The sequence below is a fragment of the Poecilia latipinna genome, unplaced genomic scaffold (assembly GCF_001443285.1).
Source record: "Poecilia latipinna isolate Pla-1442-1.1 unplaced genomic scaffold, P_latipinna-1.0 Scaffold1175, whole genome shotgun sequence".
NCBI classification, from domain to species: Eukaryota; Metazoa; Chordata; class Actinopteri; order Cyprinodontiformes; family Poeciliidae; genus Poecilia; species Poecilia latipinna.
Window position 1 is genome coordinate 154,913 of NW_015113791.1, and position 22,734 is coordinate 177,646.

The 22,734-nt window shown below is 43.7% G+C and overlaps 1 protein-coding gene across 1 annotated transcript; it reads right to left on the reverse strand.

Moving 5' to 3' along the window:
- Window positions 1–631: 631 nt before the first annotated feature.
- LOC106960299 (collagen alpha-2(V) chain-like) lies at window positions 632–22,294 on the reverse strand (the record flags this gene model as incomplete). Its single annotated transcript, XM_015053332.1, has 53 exons — window positions 632–1,589; window positions 1,960–2,202; window positions 2,276–2,457; window positions 2,536–2,845; window positions 2,929–3,036; window positions 3,384–3,437; window positions 4,615–4,722; window positions 4,804–4,857; window positions 4,956–5,063; window positions 5,135–5,188; window positions 5,704–5,811; window positions 5,920–6,027; window positions 6,112–6,273; window positions 7,076–7,129; window positions 7,216–7,269; window positions 7,410–7,517; window positions 7,595–7,648; window positions 7,732–7,785; window positions 8,552–8,605; window positions 8,766–8,819; window positions 8,901–9,008; window positions 9,382–9,480; window positions 9,555–9,599; window positions 9,672–9,725; window positions 9,859–9,912; window positions 9,985–10,038; window positions 10,112–10,165; window positions 10,250–10,348; window positions 11,541–11,594; window positions 11,706–11,804; window positions 11,887–11,940; window positions 12,331–12,438; window positions 12,534–12,587; window positions 12,672–12,770; window positions 12,857–12,901; window positions 13,001–13,099; window positions 13,188–13,241; window positions 13,854–13,898; window positions 13,986–14,039; window positions 14,146–14,190; window positions 15,006–15,059; window positions 15,205–15,258; window positions 15,338–15,391; window positions 16,738–16,791; window positions 16,877–16,930; window positions 17,008–17,052; window positions 18,567–18,638; window positions 18,714–18,806; window positions 20,085–20,138; window positions 20,239–20,271; window positions 20,338–20,370; window positions 20,450–20,469; window positions 22,029–22,294. Coding segments are annotated over 53 exons (4,441 nt in total), but the record flags the coding sequence as incomplete, so codon positions are not given.
- Between the last annotated feature and the right edge of the window lie 440 nt (window positions 22,295–22,734).

The window sequence follows — 22,734 nt, forward strand, 5'->3', positions numbered from 1 at the left end:
CTCTCAATTATGGAAGCCCAAAAGTGCATTGGTGAAAAAAAAATCCAAAAATTAAATCTTCAGAACCAGAAAATTTGATTAATCTGTCAAACTGAATTATCACCTGGCTTTACATAAACACAAAAAAACAAATGCAACATTAAAAATGCTGCTGTCACAGAAAACAGAAGCGGGAGAGAAACTGCTGCAAATCGCAGAAACAGGAAGCATAAAACACTGCAAACTCACTTTACTAAGCGAAAGTCCTCCTGACCACTAGGGGGAGTCTGGAGTCGGTAATAATAGCCATGTAAAAATGCTGCTCAACGATTAGCACACATTCTCTTTCTTTGTTCCTCAAACTTTCTTCTGTTCATCCCGTCTTTCTTGAAGGTCTGTTCCCAGATGATTTGGCGCTCGACGCCCCCTGGTGGTTTGGAGGACATCACAGTTTACAGCTTCTATTTCCTGCTTTCTTTTGCGTTTGTTTTATTATGTTTGTGTGTTTTGGAGTTTGAATCATTCACATGTTTGCATAATAAATGCTGTTGACTGAAATGGTGACAGAAGATCCTATAAACAAAAAACGGTTCACGTTAGCGCCGCCTCCAGCCTGACAGGACTTTCATTAATTTGACAAAAACTTGGGCGATTAAGAAGCATTCAGTTTAATTTGTTGCAAAGCAAAAAGTACAAAGCAGACAGCCAGTTATTCTAAAAAACTGAATATAAGAAGGATTTCTAGAGCATCATTATAAGTCCAGAATACGGCAAACCGGGAGCTGGCGTGCGTTGGATGGTGATATTTGCGCTACCTGCTGCTGTACCGTTTGTTTGGGTCAAAAGTCACCACACAGCACCTCACTCGTCCCTCCATCATCTTTATTTACAGCCCAAGCAGCTCTGCACCGGGAGAAGAGATCACTTGGAAAACAGCACCTGGGAGGACAGATTTACACGTGGGTTTCTGGTTTCTGAGCGTCGGTGGCGAGGTAGCTAACTCGGAGCGATCCGATTCCCCGCCTGGCCGTGTGGCGGCGGCTCTCCGGGGAACTCATCATCCGGGGCTGCCTTCCCCTCTGTAGCACCACAATGTGTTCAATTCAAACATAAAGACAGAGTTCTCATTAAAAACAATAGCAACAATAATAATAAAAGCAATGAGAGCGGGACATGCAGCAACATTTCCAGGCTTATGAACAGCAGCTCTCAGTTACTTTGTGTCCAATTTGTGGAGTGAAATTTGCTGCATGAAGCTTTGAGCAAACAAACACGAGACGACAAAGGAAGGATTTAGGTTTTTCTTTTTTTACCAATTATTTTTCTTACAAACATTCATACAAAATTAGAAATCTTGGATGTCTTGGTGTGGGTGAAAGGCACAATAAATATCCTGCCACAGGGCCAGAAGAGTCCTCAGTACTCTGACCGTGTCAGCTGTCAGTCCAACAGTCTCAGGAAGTTTACAAGAAGCACACGGGCCCGATGTCGATGCCGAACTCCTGACTGGGGCCACCAATGTCCACAGGGGCCAAATCCACTATGGGAAGTCTCGCTGTTTTCTGTGTCCTGTACTCAAACACTGTCTTGCCCCAGCTGCTGGACGCTTGCTGTAAAACAGAGAAACCAAATCAGTTCCTGACGGCCTGAAGCGCTCAGGGTGTTTACACTGGTACTGCAACAGAAACGGAAAGGAACTTATTACTTCTTCAAATAATTCCTAACTTTAGCATTAGCTGCTGCTAAAAACCATGTTGGTTTTATTGTATTAGCATTAGCTTCTGTTATATATCGATAGCGATATGATTAGTTAATGCTTCAGGGTTATAGCAGCTAACGTTCAGCTAGCATCAACCACTGCTGGATTTATTGAATCGGTTTCCTGAAGCCGGTCCTCTCTAACATATCCAGGGTAGTTTTGGAGCAGGTGGTTGTTTCTCTGTCTCGTATCTGTTGGTGTTTCGTGGCGTTGAGCCGTACCGAGCAGGAGTCCTCCAGCACCGTGTATCTGAAGCGGTTGTTGCCCTCGGCCTTCAGCTCCAGGTCGTTGGAGCCTTTGAGGATCACGGCTTTCTTCAGGTTGCCCGCCTTGGCGTCGCTGTAGCCCACGGAGTTCTTGCAGTGGTAGGTGACGGTCTGAGACGCCTCCTTGGACAGCAGGCGGATGAAGGTCATCTGCACCGTGACGGAGTTCGCCGGCTGATCCCTGTTGCCGTAGGTAAACTGGAAACACAGAGAAAACGTCAGCGCCGTGCCATGAAGGCCCTCGGGTTATGCTGAAGAAGTTCTGGCTCACGTGAGTCCCGCCGTTGATGTCGGCTCCGAACCACACGGGTTTGTTCCTGGACGCGGTCCACCACACTTTGCGAGGTATAGTGGCCGGGTTGGCGGAGATGCAGGTTTCTCTGGTGTCCATGTTGCAGTGAACCTTGATGGCATCTTCTGAACTGCCCTGGTTTGGATCCACCCAGTACTCACCTGCAGACAAAGTCACCAAAAGCTACTTCACGCTTCCAGTTCCCTTCCTGAGGCGCTGCCGGCCGTAAAGCGACGTACCGCTCGTCTTCATGGGGTAGCACCTCTTCAGGTCGTCGCAGGTCCGGGCTGGGTGCTTCCTGCTGCCGTCCGGACTCTTCATGCTGTCGATCTGACTGCTGAGGGCCTTCAGGGTCGCCTGGACGCCCGGGTCCACCGGGAGGATGGTGGAGGAGTTGCTGTTGGGCAGGGCTTCGTCTTCGCTGAACTCTGGAGGAGGAGGGGGCCCGGAGTCGTAATCCTGGGGGCCGCCGAACAGATCGTCCATCGCCGCCACGGGTGGCCCTGGAGGCCCGGGAGGACCGGAGGGTCCGGGTTCTCCTGGAGGGCCCTGTTGATTCCACACACAGCTTGATTTATTCCAGATTAGTGAAGCTTTCAGTGACTCTCAGATGAAGCTTTTCAAATCTTTACCTGAGGCCCAATTTCTCCACTGAGTCCTCGTGTGCCTGGAGGCCCCATGGGGCCCGGCTGACCCATGTACCCCTCCTTTCCCGGAGGCCCGATGGGCCCGGGAGGACCCTGAGTCAGGGTCAAGGAGAACTCAACATTAGAAGAAACCAATGGTCTGAGCTGAACTGATGCTAATGCTAATGTTGTTATGCTAATGTTTAACATTTACAGCTAATTATTCAGATTTTTGGCCTCATTAAAAACATCAGAAATTTATCTGCTGCTACAGTAAAACTATAGCGATCAAACACTCTGACCCACAACACAGCACCGAACTGGCTGGAGCTAACATATGCTAACGCTAACATTTGTATGGGACAGTTACTGGAGGCATCAGCAGCTACAGTTTTTATCCTGCATTAAAATGAAAAGTTTGCGTGTTTTCATCATAAAACCGATGTAAGCGCAGCGCTTACCCTCGGGCCGCCCGGCCCAACGATCCCAGGAGCTCCTTGCTCTCCAGTTGTGCCCTAAAATATATTAATAACAAACATGAGGAATGATTTTCAGGCAGGAAATCTCACATAATTGCTCTTTTTTCCCTGTTAATCAGATAAATGGAAGCTCATTCTGAGGATCCTGGCATATTCTCATCTAAAACCTTAGAAAACTGGCCTTGTGATTCGTTCAACATGCTTCTCTCTGAAGGTACGAATACTTCAAAATGTCAACGTTTACACTTTATTAGCCTGAACTTAATATCTTATATCACCCATTTCTAAGTGGAGTTAGAAAGTTGTATTTTCCACTCCTTCGAGAACAAACGCCAATCAGGCATAACATTATGACCTTATTGAGACGTCGACTCCAGCAGATGCAACCTGTGGTATTTGGCAGTGGAAGGTTGTTTGTCCAGAACATCCCAAAAGTCCGTTTCAATAGATAAACTTTCTGTTTATCTAGAAAGTCCAGATCGTTTGGGGAGCCTAACCAAAGTCTGAAACAAACTCGGATCGGTTGACGTGACCTCTGGTTCGGTTCCAATGCATATGTGAACGCCAAGCAGACCGGAGACCAAACCAGGAAGTGGACTACAGTGCAGGGCATTCTGGGTAAATACAACGTATTAGCCTAGCGCTAGCAGGAGAAACGGATCGTAGTTTTTAGCCAAAGACTAAAGAGAAATCCTGACGCCTCCATCTTGGTTCCATCTGGTGAAGAAGGAAGTTGCTCTCAGTGTCTCCAGAGGTTTTTGTGTCGTTTCCTTCAGTGGTTCTTGGTGCAGCGCCCCCACAGGCCAGGAGGGGAACAGGTTAGTTTGACTCAGAGCCACAGCAGCTGGAGGTGGAGCAGATGTTCTGGTTCCAGTAGAACCGGGTCGACTGGATTGTCACGTGTGAAAACATCTGAAGATCTGAGGAATCTGGAGACCAAAATAAACAATTCCTGCTGGTTCTGGTCTGCAGCCATGCTTAGGTAAAAATCCATGCCGATGGAGGAATCCAAGGTTTCCTATTAGAACACGACCCAAACAGTCACACGCCCCGGTTTCAGTGGACAGGGGTCAGATTGGACCCACCACCAGGGGTCACCTGGACAGTCACTGGTCATAATGTTATGCCTGATCAGGGATGTTGAGGTGGACAGCATCTGTCATTACTGAGGAGCCTCTTCATGTCTTAAAGGTGGAGGAGGAGCAGGCCGTACCGGAGGTCCAGGAAGACCCTGCAGACCCGTGTATCCTCGGTGTCCTTTCTGCCCTCTCTCTCCGTGATCGCCCAGGTCCCCCTTATCTCCTCTCGGTCCTTGTGGTCCCTGAATTGGAGAAACAAAGTCTGTAGCTGCAGTTCATCTCAAAATGTATCATTTGTTTTGTTTCACGGCTTCAGGACGGACCACCAGTCCTCGTTTCCCGGCTGCTCCGGGTGGTCCTTGGGGTCCTCTTGAGCCCTAAAGTCAGTAGGAAGACCTCTGGTTAACCTTTGACCTGCACCAAACCCTCAACGAGCTCCAGCAGATGATGTTAGAGCTGAATGGTAAAGACTTACAGGCTCGCCTCTCTTTCCTGGAGAACCCGGCGCACCGACGGGTCCTGGGGTTCCAGGAAGTCCTTGTGGACCAATCAAACCCTCCGGACCAGAATCTCCCCGGTCTCCCTGAAACGTTTCGGACTGTCAGTGTTTTGCATCATAAGAATCAGAACCAGAATGTTTGGTTTTCCTCCTACCCTCTGACCCAAACCGCCGTCTTTCCCTGGAGGTCCGTCGGATCCGGCCGGGCCCTGAGCAGAACCAGCACATGAGTTACAGAGACCAGAAGGTTTAGCAAAGGATCCTGCAGAGTTCTTCATAGACTTAGACACTACAGATCATGAATTACTCTAGAAATACGGTGGAAGAGGAATCAATCATTCATGGATTGAACTTATCAATAATCAAAGATATCGACACTAAAGCTGGGAGACAAAGGCAAACATAAAACATACATTTAAAATAAATATTAATGTTTCTATCCTTTATCTGAGACTTGTCTTTTTTTTTGCTAAAGTTGTTAGCATGTAGCCTGGTAAAGACAGGAAGTGGTTATAAACAGAACTGACTACGTGAATAAAAAAACTATAATAAATAAACAAACAAACTTAGTCTGGTGGGGAGCAATTAAAGCCTGGCAGCCCGCCAGACTGAGAGAAACCGTGTTTATGTTTCTGATGGAAAAGTTAAAAATTACCTAAATGAAAAATTCATAATAAAAATCACATCTTTGTTGAGCAACTTGTGGAAAACAGCTTTTACTTACATCCGGACCGGGATCGCCGCGCGGTCCGTTAGCGCCGGGAACGCCGACCGGACCTGGAGGGCCTTTATCTCCTGGTGATCCTGGGGAGCCCTGCTTCCCTGGAGGCCCCTGGAACCAGGAACACAGAACCGGATCAACGACAGAACCGGATTAAGGTCTGGTGGATCCAGATTCCAGATTACTCTGCAGATGAAGCAGAAGGTCGGGGAAACTCACCGCTGGTCCTGGAAGGCCCGGCATGCCCCGCTCTCCTCTCTGCCCGGGAAGACCCACGATGCCTCTCTGTCCTGTGGTTCCAGCTGGACCCGGAGGGCCATCAGGACCCTGAAGCACACAGGAAACTTTAACTACACACCTGCAGACCGGACGGCTTTGTGGGCCGGCTGAGCGGAGGCGTCGTCAGCTCACCGTGGGGCCGTCCTCTCCGGGGTCGCCCTTGTCCCCGGGGCTCCCTGGGGGCCCCGCCGGGCCGCGCTCGCCCTGCCTCCCAGGCGACCCGTGGTCCCCGCGGAGCCCTGGGGGGCCCTCTTTCCCCGGGGCTCCCTGGGGCCCCGCTTCACCGACCGGGCCCTGAAAATCCACAGACACAATCAGAGAAACTAAACCAGCGTCAGGTTTTAGGAGCTGCTGTACCTTTAAATCTTAACGTGAAATAAATCCTGAACAAACAGGATATTAATGTTTAATCTGCCTGAGGCGCTGCGGCCCGACACAAAACAACCAGTAATAATTATTTTACATTTTTTGGTTATTAGATTGAATCAGAATCAATTTCATAAGATAAGATTTGGTTCTGACTTTATACACTTATAACTTGGTTGATAACTATAAATACATTAATGAAGAAGTTTACTTTGTAAAAATGGCTCTTTAAATTGTAAAAGGCAAACATAAATAAATAAACATTCGTGCAAATAAAATGTAGATCTGTTGATTTTCAGTGAATTTCTGAATTATGAAAAACTAGAGAAAACTACAGAAATTCAACACATCCTGCTCTTTCAACTGTTGGTTAAATGCAATTTAATGATTAAACACGTTGGGTAAATGTGATGCTAACTCCCACCTGAAGGTGGCAGTATTACTTATTCTCTCTGGAAAATTATCGGAAAATTCCTATTATCTTAAAAGCAGCAGCAAAAATGAAATGAAACGAGTTTAGATGTAGAAACGTCAGTGAGATCAACTGAACTTCAGATTAATTCTATTTATTTTATCTTAACAGTTGAGAGGATTTATTTCAAACTAAGGGTGGAAAAAGTTTTAAAAAGTTTAAATCAGCTAAAGAAGTTAAACTGAGGAACTTTCCAACCCTGGTTACTGAATGTAAAACCATTTGATCAAAGTCCAGTTTTTGCAGCGCGGTACCTACAGGTGGGCCCGGCGGTCCGACTTTTCCTGCAGATCCAGGGAAACCAGTGGGGCCCTAAAGCAGGAAAACACAAAACATTTGACTCATGAGGCGTTTAGGGCTCACTGGGGTAAATCAGTTCCAATGAATCGTCATCGTACCGGTGCACCCTGCGTTCCTCGACCTCCTTTCAGCCCAGAAACACCAATTGGACCCTGAAACAATAAACCACCACCTTAAACTCAGCAACATAAGCAGGAAAGACAACGTTCTGTTAAGTATTTTTAACTCTAAAATGACGGATAAAATGGTAACTCGGTCATGGTGACAATGTAAGACCGAGTCTGAGACCCACCGGAGGTCCGTGGGCTCCGGCCAGACCCTGCGGTCCTGGAGAACCAGCATCTCCTTTCTGACCGGGCTCTCCGGGTTCTCCCTTCACTCCAGGTTGACCATCAGGACCCTGGGAAACACGGATTTTTAGGCTGGAGCTTTGGACAGCGAGGCGTTACATGAGCGACGGACATTAAGGTTAGTTACCTGCGGTCCGGTGAACCCAACAGCGCCGATCGGACCGGGGTCGCCCCTCGACCCCTGCAAAAAACCAAAGTTTTGATTGGAATTATCTGAAATAACATGTATTCATAGATAAAAAATGACAGTTTAGGTCAGCGTACTGGAGTTCCTCTGGATCCTGGAGGTCCGGCTGGCCCTTTGGGTCCAGGTTCCCCCTGGAAAGTCACCACATATTCACTGACAGTAAAGACCTTTAATGTACTCTGTACCTTTAAATACGACCGATCATGAACAGGCTAGGACAAATCTACGGGCTACAAAACATGACATCTTTTTGACAAAATGTGCTGGAACTCTGCTGGAGTTGCTAGGTAACGGGACAGAACTCTGCTGGGGTTGCTAGGTAACGGGACAGAACTCTGCTGGGGTTGCTAGGTAACGGGTTGGGGTTGCTAGGTGAAGGGCAGTGCCTGTTTAACGCCCTATTGACAGATTGGGTGGTTTTTCAACGTGTTGGACTGGAAAAAATACAATTTTGTGTCGGTTGTTAAACTTTAAGCTGCTTTTAACAAGATTCATCAGATTTTTAAAAAGGTTTCAGAGGAAAATTATTTCAAATAGTTCCCACTGTGTGGCAGAAAAGTGCCACACTTTAAATAAAATGTTATTGCACTTATTAATTTACTATCAGCCAGATCTGGCAACCCAGTTTAACATCAACCTGCCAATGGGACTGGAGATGGAGATTAGCCATCTGGCTGTAATCTCCTGTATTTACATGTAAATGTTCATTAATATGCAGTGGAAGTATAAACATTTTTAAAACTAAGTTGTGAAATTACAACTTGGAAGGCTTTGAAGTGTTTCTACATCCAGACACCAAAAAACATCGACTTAATGCCAAAACCTGGCTGTTTTTAGAACAAATGTGTAAAATGTTCCTAAAAACATTTAAAATCAGCTATGAAACAGGAGGTGAACCTTTTCTCCACTGGGTCCGGCGGGTCCTACTGGGCCGAGGGGGCCGGGCGCTCCCTGTGGAGGGAACAAAGACAGTCAGCTCATCCAGAGCAGTGCGCCGTCGGCTCAGACGAGCCGGGACAAGCCGTGAGCCGCACCGATCCATCATCAGTTTATTTTAAACGCCTTTGTTCAGGGCTGAGGCAGAGGAAAACTCGGTGGAGGATGAACTCACTCTTGCTCCGTCGTTTCCGGGCGTACCTTCTGATCCCTTCTCACCGATGGCTCCCTGAACAGAAATCACAAAAACAAACCGTTTGCTTCCTTCTTCATCCTCCTCCAGGGAAGAACCTGGCTCTGAGGAACTCACCCGATCACCCTTGGGCCCAGGAGGTCCAGAGATTCCTCGCTCTCCTGGCATCCCTTGAAGACCAGGAGGACCGACGTCCCCCAGCGTGCCGGGCGGACCCGGACTGCCCTGCAGCCACATTTTGGATTGATGACGTATATTCTCAGTGAACTGAAGCTAAACGACGTTTTTAACTGAAAACTTGATTTTTACAGTAATCTGATTACATCCAGTAATTAGATTAAAGTTGTGTTATTATTTTAGTTTTAAAAACATATGTTGTTGTTTCCTGTTGTTACACAAACATAGACAGCAGAGAGATGTGAGTCATTTAAACACGACAGTCAGGTCTGCTGTTCCCTCCATGCCGATGATAAAGTGTTATTGTTACATCTTTGAAAATAAGGGAAACAGAAGAACGAGAGATTTTCTAAACTTATTCAGATCGCAATTTCCTCAAAAACACCAGATTTAAGGAGCCATCTTGGATCAGTGGTGCTACCTTTGGTCCGTCTGGACCTGGCGCTCCAGGAATCCCTTTGGGTCCCTGCAGGCCGGATGCACCCAGTTCCCCTCTCTCTCCAGGGATTCCTCGCTCGCCCTGGAAGATACATCATCATTTAATCTAAACATCAATTTAGATTTTATAATTTTAGATCATTTAGATTCACTGACCCTCGGTCCAATTTGACCAAGTGGACCAATTTCTCCAGGAATGCCCTGAAAGCAACACAGAGGTGAGTTACTGACTAGAAACCTTGTGGATAAAAATGTTATTTTTGTTGGACTTACTTGGTCACCTGGTTTACCAGACTCTCCGGGGGGCCCTTGGTTTCCTGGCAAACCCTACAGGCAAATAAATAAGAGATGAAACAATGAAAAACCAGGGTAGACGAACCATAAGAAGATCGTTCTCGTCCAGTTTATATCTCTAGGATGCTGTGAAGGTTTTGTTATAGAGAAAATAAACTCAACGCACCGGGAATCCGTTCACGCCAGGCGGCCCCTGCTCTCCTCTGTCTCCTGCGGGGCCCTTTGGTCAACAAAAGTCATTTTTTAGGTCTAGAAATGATGCATGAAGTTCATAACACATAACGATACGTACAGGCGGGCCGGGCGGGCCTGCAGGGCCAACTTCTCCATCTTTTCCTGGAGGTCCCTGATGGCAAAGTGACAAATAAGTTCATCACAGAAGGTAAACGGCCTAGTTAAAGTTGGAGGAAATGACTTACTCTTTGACCAAGAACTCCTGGAGATCCTTGTTCGCCTGTTTTTCCAGGATCACCCTTTATGTGAAAAACATATTTAAAGTCAGAAACAAAATGAGATTTTAGCTGAAATGTGTAAAAATGAAGGAGAAGCAATCTTACGTTGAAACCTTTGGGGCCCGGGGCCCCCATGGTTCCCACTGGGCCTCTATTACCAATCGATCCTGCGGGGCCTGGACGTCCGTCTTCACCGGACGGACCCTAAAAACAACGCACCGCGTATTTTAATCAGAGAATCAAAACTTCAAAGTAAATTTAAAGACAGTGAAATGAAAATAGCTCCAGAGCGTAAAGTTTTAACATGAACTGTTTCCTGCGCTCCAAACAAGGCTAACCATGCTAACGGTTAGCATCGTCATTGTTGATACCAGACTCAATAATGTTGATACGTTTGTGGTCCTTCATTATGAACGTAAAGAAGGAACATTACATTTAATCTCCTGGTAAAATTATATCTGTTAAAACTACAAAGTTGACTCCTTTTGTGTAACTGCACCTAACGCAGCTCATGCTAACCGCTAAAGCTAAAGGTGCTAATGATTAGCTAACTTTTGATATGATGTGTAGTTTTCCCAAAAGTATGGAGAAATTTAATCCACTGGTAAATTTCTATCTGTTAAAACTTATTTTATAAAGTTATCCTGCTTTATAATCCCTCTAGGTAACTGAACTTAATGTAACTTATTCTAACTGCAAAAGCTAAAGATGCTAATGATTAGCAAGGCTAACGTGTGCCTTTCTCCAGTCTAACTTGACTGCTTTGTTTTATAACTATGATAAAACACTTGACTTAGAATCTCTCTGTGTGATTTTACTGAATTGACTTCATATTTCTGTATGTAAACTAGATTTTTTATTCTAAAGTAAATTAAAAGAGCTTTTATTGTAAATTAAAAGAGCTTTTATTGTAAATTAAAAGAGCTTTTATTGTGAATTGGGGAATCATAATTGTTTATAAATTCAATCTTACAGATTATTCATATCTAATTACATCCAAACACGTTTCTTATTGATAGAAATGTTGATTTGCTGATTTTGCTGCAGTTTAAGCTAGCTGCTAAAGCTAATGATGCTAATGGAGGTTACTGTTGCCATGTTCTGCATAACAGCCTCATTCAGTTCAAACATAATGCAGGGATTAATGTGCATGTTAACAGGAAACACAGAAATATAGAAACTAAGGAATATTACAAGATAAATACAAAAGGTAAAAATGGTATTCTAAAAAAATGGTGTATGAAAAAACGTAAAGGAGAAACATTAAAATAAAGCTTACTGAGATAAAATGATAAATTTGCAGACATGTTAATCACTGAGCCAATCCTACATTTAAACATCTATCTGTGATTTTGGCTTTGAGTCGCCCCTGCTAACCAGTGAGTAAGTGACGTACCAGTGGCCCTGGCTTGCCTTCTGCCCCCTGGACTCCTGGGGTGCCAGTAAGACCCTGTGGAAGATTTACCAAATACAAAGTAGTGATTCCTCAGACAGAACCAGTAAGATTTAACCAACAGGTGAGATCCAGCAGTTTGAAGGTAAAAGACAGCTCTTGTGTTACCCTTGCACCTGGTAGACCAGGCTCCCCTGGACGGCCCGGGTCCCCTAGAGAACCTTTAGGGCCCGGCGGGCCAGAAATGCCACGATCTCCTTGAGCACCCTTTCCAAAAGGAGGGAATTACTCTTTAGTTATATGAATCAGATAAAATAAGACAGGAATATTCACAGCAAATGTACAATACCTTAGGTCCTGGCAGGCCATCAGCACCAGGGAAACCTCTGTTTCCAGGAGAACCCTGAAAAACCGACAAGGGTTCAGATCAGTCCAGAGTTCACTCAGGCACCTGATAATCCCAAAGGAAGACATTTCTGGGCAGCTGGTCCTGCACAGACCAGCAGCTCTGGTCAACAGGTGGACTTGTCTTGACCAATGAGAGTTAACCAACATCGTCTATGCTAGCTCATCCTGGCAGCTTTAGCTTTAGCAACCAATGGGGAAGGAGAAGGACTCAGTCAACATCCCTGTTCAAAATAAGACCAAAGGTCATGGATGGACCGATTTGGTAAGAAGGATTTGAACTTGTGAATGTGAACATGAATAAAAAATTAGGACTTTTGAAAACCCTGTTGTGAAATTATGGGATTATTTAGAACAAGGTACTGTTGTGAACAAAATGGCGACTCACTCTCTCACCGACGGGCCCTGGAGGGCCAACCGAGCCGGGATCTCCACGCGATCCTCGCTTTCCTTCCTCACCCTGGGGTCCTATCACTCCCTGGGAACCTGGTGGACCCTAACAAAGACAGAAACACAAACCAGAACGGATCCGAACGTTAGAAAACTGCTCATCAGGCTCAGGTAATCGGCTTTTTTTCAATGGACTCTCACCGGTTCTCCCTTTGGTCCTGCTTCACCTTTGAAACCGGGAACTCCAACGTCTCCCTTTGGATGGAGGTCAGTCTCATTAACATGAGTGGAGATTTAACAGAGGTCCAGAAACAGGTGAAAACTTTAGAGTCAGCTCACCCCCTGTCCTTTAATGCCAGGCTGACCGGTGCTTCCCTGCGGTCCTGGTGGGCCGGACGGTCCAGGGTGGCCTCCTGGACCTTGTGGGCCCAAGTTACCCTGTGAAGAGAGACCCGTTGGTTGGTTGGTTGATTGGTTTGTAGTAAAGAATGAAGCTCAGTTGGAACTGAAAAACGTTTACACACCACTGGTCCTTTGGTTCCTGGGCCTCCATCTGTACCCATGGGTCCCTGTGAACACAAAGCTCCTAACGTTATGTCTGCTCACAGCATTACATCCATTTAATGCCCTCTCTATGTGCTGCAGTATAAGAAATGCCAGATGCTGACCCTCAGTCCAACTGGTCCAGCTCTGCCTTGGTGACCGGTCTCTCCTCTCTGACCCTGAGGGCCTTCTGGACCTCTGACCCCTGTGGGACCAGGCTGACCCTGTGAAAGACGACCACCATGTACAATAAGCATCATGAAGTCTGTATGTGTCATGTTGTCATGAAACTCAGTGTGTTTCTGTACTTGCCTTCATTCCCGGGCCTCCTGGATAGCCGGCAGGACCGCTGAGACCCAACGGGCCCTGAAGTCCGACAGACAAGAGAATATTACAGAGTTATACTGATGAAATTATTAATTAGGATGGCAGACAGACAAAAGCCTGACCTAAAACTGGCTTTATGGACTGTCTTAACATGGTGAAGAAAATGTTTTTCTAAGGAGATTCTGAGAAACGTTGCTGTTATTCACAAAAGGCTCAGGAATTTCTGATCATACAAACAAAAATTCAAACCAATGAACCTCAAAGGTGCCAAAACATGTTTTCTGTCTGGTAAGTCTTTCAGACACGAGGGCAATCCATTTGATAACAGGTTAGCAGTGGTTAGCACACTCCTGCTAATCCACCAATGCGCTAAAGTGTCCAGCATTTTTGCTAACTTTGAAAACATTTAGCGCACTTAGCTTCCCTACATTTATTTTTCCAGATAAATCCTAAAGCGATTTAGCTAAAGTTGAAAATGTTTAGTACTTTGCTTTGACAACAACTGCTTTTGCTTAAACCAGTAAACTGTCGCCACCTGCTGGCCAGGAGGGATAAAAAAGATGAATGATTGTAATGTTGGAATCGCGCCTCAGAAATGCCAGCTGCTTTTATCTGGCATGGTTTTGTTTGGTAAATAGTCTAACCACTCACCAGTGGACCAGGTTTCCCGATGTTGCCAGGCATGCCACGCTTCCCCTAACAGAAATTGAGTTTCATGTTTATGAGTGTTATTTTTACAATTCAGTGTCTAATAAAAGTAAAAGTTAGCATGAAGAGACGTACTGCCACTCCACCAGGTCCGGGCCGGCCTCTTTCGCCGGGCATCCCAGCAGGACCCTGTTAGTTAAACACAAATAAATTACCCATCCATAAAAGTGATTTCATTAAATTTACACTTTCATGCTTTATGCTTCTAAGAAAAACAAAATGTATTTTAACTCACCATGGGTCCCGGTCCTCCCATCGGGCCAGGCGGGCCTGTAGCCCCCTACAAAACCAGATGAACCTCATTTTATTGCTCAGTAAAGATGCAGCATCAACACACCGTCTCTGTCAGTCTTAATGACGGTTCAGTGGGTACAAGGCGTGCCTCAGGGACGACTCCTCGACTCCTTTCTATTTCTGTTCCTGCCTGGTTTGAACACCAGGCAGGAATAAAATTATTTGATCAATTCTATGCAGATGACACTCAGATGAGTCCATAAATCTGAAAATAAATCCTATTGTACTGTCTTCCCAAATTATTTCAGTGTAGTTGGACAGATTCCTGGAAGTTTGTTGTATAATGAAGAATTTGATTCCATTTATGTTGCTGCTCCAGTTAAAACATTTTCAGACTTTAGATGTTAGCACCATTATATCAAACAGAACTTAGTTTTTATAAACCTAATTTGATGTGACAATTTCATAATCAACCTCTTGGCCAGGGGTTCCCAAAGCGGAGGTCGGGGCCCCTGGGGAGGTTGCGGGACGTCAACCGCAGGTCGAGAAGTGATTCTCAGCATCACAATGATGTGAGCCATGAGGTGTGAAAGGCCATAAATAAATGTACCCTCAAATATCTCATTAAATAATGAACAGTAACACTTTTAATCATTTAATTAAATAAATTAATTTAAAAATGCAGTTTATTATTTAGGGGGCGCTATAACCACGACACATCAGATCTGCTGCTGAAAGCAAACCTCAAGTTTCCAAAGAGCGAAATGGATAGTTACCATGGAAACAATGGCCAATGCAAATTGTTCTCATTATTGTCATTAAATCTTCAAACCTTCAGAAAACGATAAGATTATTTTTTACCTTGGATCCCACAGCTCCAGTTTCACCCTTTTGACCAAGAGGCCCAATGTGACCCTAAAGGCCAGAAACAGAGAATTCAGTGAACAAATTCAATGTTAATCAGATTTTTAACAAACGTCTAAAAGAAACGAAAATCAACCGAATCCATTTCTAGAACGCCTTGATTAATAAAATCATTTTAAAGTTTGTTGTTACTCACTCGATGGCCCTTCAGGCCGGGCGGACCGGGCGTTCCAGGAAACCCTCTTGGTCCCTAAATATGAACGAAATGTGAGATTATTTATGGGAAATGAAGATTTTAGTAAAATAAACTCTGTTGTCTCCAAAGTTACCGAGGATCCAGGGAATCCAACTTCTCCAGAATTTCCTGCTCTGCCAGCTTCTCCCTGGATGAGAAAAGACATTTACAATCTAAGGAGATGCAGGAATGTTTAATGAGTTTAGAAAGTGTTATTCTATAATTAGTTCTCATTTATACCAGGCTTAAATAAACTGTAAAATTTTCCATTATTTTACAGTAAATCCATTTTGTTCCTTTTGTGTTTTTAAATATTTTAAATACTTGTACTTCCAGAGCCAAACATTTTCTGTGCTGTAAATAAACCTGAAATCAGACAATCAGCTTGTAAGCTGTGTTTTTTTATGCAAATGAAGCACATCAGGCTTGACCTTTCACCTCTACGAAATGTTTTCCTCAGAGGAAGTTCAGGACCTTTTTGATGAACCTGTTTTTTCACGCAGACAGTTGACATTTCTGTCCCTGTTTAGGGTTCATTCACACCATTCCTGTTTAATCCAACTCCAGTCTGTCTGCCTAGTCAAAGTTCGGTTTGGTTGGGGAATGCTGATCAAACTCTGGTCGGCCTACAAACCTCCGTCTCGGTTCGGCTGAAGTGAACTTTGGTGCAGTTTGAATGTGAACACCAAGCGAACCAGAGCCCGCTCAAGCGCAGGGCATCCTGGGTAAATACAGCCAGAACAAACCGGCTAGCTTAGCGCTAGCAGGAGAAACAGCTCATAGATTTTAGCCAAAGACAAACAACTAATCATCCAACTACTAAAATCTGACGACACTCCATTTTGTTTACATGTAGTTGCTCTCAGTGTCTTCAGAGGTTTTCATGTCGTTTCCTTCAGTGGTTCTTGGTGCAGCGCCCCCACAGGCCAGGAGGGGAACAGGTTGCTCAAAGGGTTTGGTTGGTTTTAATATCTCATCATAAAAACCATCTTTGGTAGGTTGGAGTGGTGCTGGCAGAGCAGAACTATGCCTCGTTTCCACTGAGTTGTGCGGTTTGGTTCACTATTCTGTCTGTTTACATTTTAAATATTCTTGGTCAAACTTCAGTTGTTCATCAATAGGATGATGGTGGAGCTACGACACCTTCAGGTACCCGTGTCTGTTGACTGTGTCCAATCAACACCGTCCACTGATTGGAGGACAGAGTGAGACGTGTTGGTTTAACTTTACCTGCCCTGTGAGAGTCCAACTCCTGAAAACGGCGGACCGTAAGTTACTGAACCACGTCGATCCGCTCAGAGGAAACGAGGCAGAGTGTCCATCTCTGCTCTCTAGATTTCACTGAGTTTATTTTGATTTTATGGCTGCAGAGTTACAAAGACAAAATGTTTCTGCTCCTTTGTCAAAGACATATTCAACATTAAGTGGCACTTGTTTTGTGTTATTGTAAATGTTTTAACAGGGTTAAAGTTCTCGAACGCTGCAGACACTCACATCTTCGCCTGGTTTTCCTGGCGGGCCCTCCGGTCCCCTCTGCCCTGGCGAACCCTGATAAGCAAAAACATGACATTAAAATATCACAATGAATGATTGATCTGTAGTACACAGTAAAGTTAGAAAAAGGTCTTTGTACCATGTGACCAGGATCACCAACTTCTCCGGGAGGTCCTTGTGGTCCAGGGTGACCCTGTCAAGGCAGGATTAACACGTTTCAGGACAAACAGAGCGAACATGCAGCGATCATTAGGTAGGAGACGGACTTACAGGTGAGCCGTTTGGTCCGATTGGGCCTCTGGGTCCAGCTTCTCCCTGAAACAAACATCCAAAGGATTAATTTCAGGAGCTGCTTCATATTTATGGTGGTGCAACTGAATGTTCCCAAATGATCTCCCTAAGAAACCAGCAAGAAACATGCAACATTTGATACTTTGGTTTATTTCTTCAACTTTTAATAATAACATCTATCCATTGGTCAATAGTTTGGTTTAACACAGAGACAAATCCACCAACGGATTGTATCAGTTAACCTAATATGGATGTTTTTTCCTGTGAGAGGAAGCTGGAGTACCTGGAGAAAACTTTCATATTCACGTTGAAACTATGCAAACGTCACAGAGTTAGAGCCGAGCCAGCACCGCTTCCGGCACCTTCCAACCTCCAGATCATTCTCAGAACCAAAAGGTGTTTACGAGGCTGAAGGAGTTTCAGAAGAACGGGACAGAGTGATCCAGAATACAGTTCCTCCAGTAAACTCTGGGTCAGATCCGAGGCGTCTCTGCAGTGGAACATGGTTGGAAAACCTCCAAAGGGACTCAATTCATCGTGAAGAGTTGCTCCGATCTCCCCCCAACATGAGAGACCTCCTCACCGTTCCTTTACCTGTAAAGTTCAACAGAGATGAACTGGGCGAGTCTCAGCTTCACCAGGGTTATGGTCTCTACGTTTGCGTTCACACCAGTCCGGTTTAGTCCACTTTAATCCAACTCCAGTCCGTTTGTCTGGGAAGTCCAGTTCAGTTGGTGGGGTGTGAACACTAACTGACCTCTGACCTCTGGTCTTCTAAAACTTCGGTCTGGTTTGGTTGAAGTGAATGCCAAACGGACCAGACGCCGCTCCAAAAGCAGGAAGTGGACTACAGCGCAGGACATCCTGGGTAAACACAATCAAAGCTAACGTGCTAGCCTAGCGCTAGCAGCAGAAATGGCTCCTGGTCTTTAGCCAAAGACTAAAGAGAAATCCTGACGCCTCCATCTTGTTTCCATCTGGAGAAGAAGGAAGTTGCTCTCAGTGTCTTCAGAGGTTTTTGTGTCGTTTCCTTCAGTGGTTCTTGGTGCAGCGCCCCCGCAGGCCAGGAGGGGAACAGGTTGCTCAAAGGAAAGTAAACTGTATCAACTGAAAATGTAACTTGTTGAAACTTTGGTGTCCAGTTAAACCTGTCTGACAGGGGAAACAACAAGTTCAATTCATGATTTAAAGGTTTTCGTGTTCTTGGTGTTTTGTCTCCATCTAGTGGTCATTGTTATGCCTAATTTTGTAAATTTGCATGTTAAATATGTAAATCCAAAAAGTAATGACTTGTTTTCTGTAAAAGATGCAGCTCAGCAGGTTACTTGGTTTTCACAACTGGAGCTTTTATGTTGAAGGAAGTCAGAAATGTTCACCATCTAGAGAAGATTCCAGATCTTTAACCCTAACAGCAAACCAAACAACTTCCCCTCTGAGGGCCCAGAAGGCCGACATCAGAAACCAGATCCTGATGTTCTCCATGTGGAACCATAACCCCCAGAGCCGTCCCTGCTGCCGCGGCGCCGGCCGGTTCTTACCCTGGCTCCACTCAGCATGTGCTGCGGTCCTGTTTTTGAATCCATTCCTTGAGCCATGTGCGCTCCCAGCCCCTGCAGACGACACGTTTCAGGTTAGATCAGGCTGCTTCCAGCTGCGAGCTGTTCAGACGCCGCGGCTCCTCTCACCCCCGGGTGTGACGGGGGACCCGGAGGTCCCGGCTCTCCAGGCTGACCCGGAATACCCGGCTCTCCATCGAACCCTGCCAGTCCTCGCAGTCCCTTTAAAGTAAAACAGACGGACTCAGACCGACTCCAACTGATTCTCCTCTGGTGCTGAATGTTTTTATCAAACTGAAACATGGAAATAAAAGTCAGAGCTGCCAGACTTGGTCTGATCCCACTGATCTAATTTTGTTTGTTTTGCTTTGGATAAACTAAAAACCTGAAGCACAAATGGAGCTGAACCTCACATTGTTTGTGGAGTTTCGATAATTCATTTGTTCTGCTGTGGAAAGGGTTGCAGCTTGTGGGATTATTCTGAAACTAGCATTAAAATCACCCAGAGTTTAATCTCAGAGCCAATAACAGCTGACCAGATGACTTCAAGATGATTTCACAAACACTTAAAAATCAGGAGGTCAGAGGTCGTTAAAAGTTTAAAACCAACTAAAACGACCAGGAAGTCAGGATGGGGATATAAAACAGGCAGCATCAATCCGCTAGCAGTGGAGCTAACATGCTTTAGCATTTTTACTAACTGACAAACACACTTCGCTATGAGGAGCCGTTTAAGTTACACTGTCAAAAGTTAACAGCTATAATTTTGTTTTTTTATTCCTAAGAGACAAAAATTGGGGCTTAATATTTCAGCCATAGGTTATTAATTTATAAATGTCACAGCTTCATACTAAACCAAGCTAAATATTTAGTTAACTAACAACATATTAAGCTCCAAATTAAATATTTGACTTGGGAAATAGTTCAATGTCTGTTTAAACCTTTGCATAACACTTTAGATGTTTGCGGTCAAAAAACTTTTATTGAGGCAAATTAAACATTTAGCTTGCTAACTAAATATTTAGAGTGCAAGCTAAATGTTTACTTAGCAAGCTAAATATAGCTTTAACCTAAATATTGAGTTTCAGACTAAATACTGACTTAGCTAGCAAGGTAAATATAATTTGAAGCTAAATATTTAGTTAACAAGCTAAATACTTAGCTTCAAACTAAATGGTTAGTTTGAAGCTAACTGACCCAGGTCTGTTTTTAGGAATAAAATACAATTAAAAAAAGAAAAATATGCTGGGTTGCAGGTAACAATTTCCCTTTAAAGTTAAAAAAAGGGCCACACAAAAGTTTGCCAAGGCCTGCAAATGGCCCACGAACCTCACTTTGAACACCACCGCTTTGTATGAATGTCTGTGTATAATTTAACCTGCTTCAAAGAATTATTACAGGTAAGAACAATAATTAAGCTGTTAAAAGCTTAAATCAATGTGACTCTCATGTCAATGATGGAAACTTCAGATTGATTTTGTTTTCCTGAACCAGACGTACGGGTCTTCCTTTGTTCCCGTGAGGTCCTCTGTGTCCTGGTGGCCCCGGCGGCCCCTGTCAGACAAAACGAGCATTTCAAACCAGCAGATGAAAACAGGGTGAGCTTAGCAGGAAGTGACATGTTTGGGCGTAACGGAGAGGCGGAGCGACGCACCATGGGTCCAGGTCGGCCTCGGACCCCCGTCACCTGCAGAGAAAAACCCGTTAGATCTATGAAACCAGAACCGCTTCAGAGATGTGCAGCTCTACTCACGTAAGGAACCTCTCCTGGTTCTCCTTTCTGACCCTGAGGACGCAGAGAGAAAACGTCAGAGAAACGCTGGCAGCGCCAGGCGGGCGACACGAAGCAGGAAACGCCGCCTTACCTTGTAAATTCTGCCTCCGCCTGCAGGACAGAGAAAACATTTCAGATCAGCAAAGATGGTTCAGGTTTTTATTTTCTAAATTAATCATTTATCGCAGTCTTATCAAGAAAATAATTTGTCATGTTGTTATGATAAAACCCAAACTGTCCATATTGTTGGGATTGTTTGTTTTTCTATTTTCTCCACTGAAAGCACCGATAAAAGATGAAGATACGATTAAATGTTATTTGTGCAGTTCAGTGACACAAATAACTCAATTTAACTGGTGTCCTAAAGAAGTGTTTTACAAATGAGAAGGCCTGTTGCAATAATCAATAAGTCAACTAATCACATGAAATATTAAAATGAGCTCAATAATTTCCATCTATATAATTGATCTTTTTTTCTCTTTCCAAACACAAGATGATAAAAGTCTAAAGTCTGAAAAAGCCATTTTTTAAAGGACAATTTAAAACCATTTCACTTATAATCTGTCAAAATTAAAAAAAAAGATTAAAAAAAAAAGATGTTGAACGAGCATGCCACACTTTTCAGCAGGGCTGGGCAACATGGATTCAAAGTTTTATTACTATTATTATATTTTGTGGTTTCAAGTAGTAAAAATGTAGTAAACTATAATATTACTATCATTTATCACACAGATAATGTTTTAGATAATTTTCTAGTAATATAATGGCAATAATGCAATAATAATAATAATAATAATAATAATAATAATAATAATAATAATAATAATAATGCAAGAACACATTCTCAAAGATCAATAAACTTTAAATTCTAACAAACATTTAACACTGGAAAAGATTTTAAATATTCAAAATAAATAAAACAACAGAAACTACAAATAAAATGAGTTAAGAACAAAATTTCAAAAGTTGAGACCAAAACACCAAACTGAGGAGAAAAATGATAAATCACACAACTGGACATTATTTATCAGGTGACTGATTGATTTATTGTGGCCAGCCTGTTTGATCTAACCAGGGTGTCCAAAGTGTGGCCCGGGGGCCGTTTGTGGCCCCTGGATTAGTTTGTGTGGCACCAAGTTTTGTAATTTTTTTAGGATGATATTTTCCGCTGGAAGTTTACATCTTCATAAAATGTTCAACAGAAATATTCTTTCTTTAGTTGGCTTCTATTATTATTATTATTATTATTATTATTATTATTATTATTTATTCTTACCTAATAATAAGTTGTGTAAAAAACATCCAGCGGATTTTTACTAAAAACCAACTTGGTCACAGCCGTTCATTATATTTGGACAAATGAAGCAAAATTTGTAGAACATTTCATTTTATTTTCTGGGGAAAAACTAAAAACATTTTATAAATTTAAAAAATTGAAAGTAATAGATCTAAAAAGTTAAGGCAAATATTACATGTTTTATTGTTTGTTTTGCAGGTAAAAGGAAAATAATTCACAAGAACATGTATTTTTTTAATTGGGGGGAAAAAAAGAAAAAAATGGCCCCTGAATATTTTCAACTCGGAGCTAAAAGTGATCAGACGTCAGTTTAGCTCGTTTTGAGGTTTTAGCGAAGCGCCGTAGGAGCGACTTCCTGTCGGAGGCAGCTCACCGACGCTCCCGCCGCCGCCGCCGCCGGTGCTGGGCGAGTCGCCCTGGCAGACGGGGCAGCACTCGCCCTCCGGGATGTACAGCTTCTCACAGTTGGTCACGTCGTCGCACTGGATGTCGTCGCACAGAACGCTCCCCTTGTCGCAAACGCAGATCCGGCACGGCGTCGGCTTCCAGATGTCGTTGTTGGTGTAGATCTGGCCGTCCTGTTCGCAGCTGCCGTCTGAAACACACAGGAAGAGGAAGATCAGCTTCTGATGGAAGGTTCTGGAAAACAGGCGGGAAAGGTCCGGCTGTCACTAACAGAGCAAGACGTCAACCTTCTTCATTCTGAGAATAAAGTCACAGTATTAAGGAATCACGTTGTGTGACAATAGAAGAATAAGGTCATAATTTTATAATAATAAATTAACTTTAATAGAATAAAATTATACAATAAACTCCAAATACTACAAGGAAAAAGTGGAACGACAAAGAAAATATGAGAATTAAGTTGTGATTTTATGATAAATTAATTTTTACCACAAAGTCGAAATGATCGGAGAAAAGTTATAATTTTATCAGAAAAGATTAATAAGAAAATAAAATCGTATGAAAATAAAGTCAAAATAATATGAGAATAAATTCATAGTTATTCTAAAATAAAGTCATAAGACTAGAATAAGGAAATTATGACAATTCCTAAAAAATAATTTTATAAATTCAAA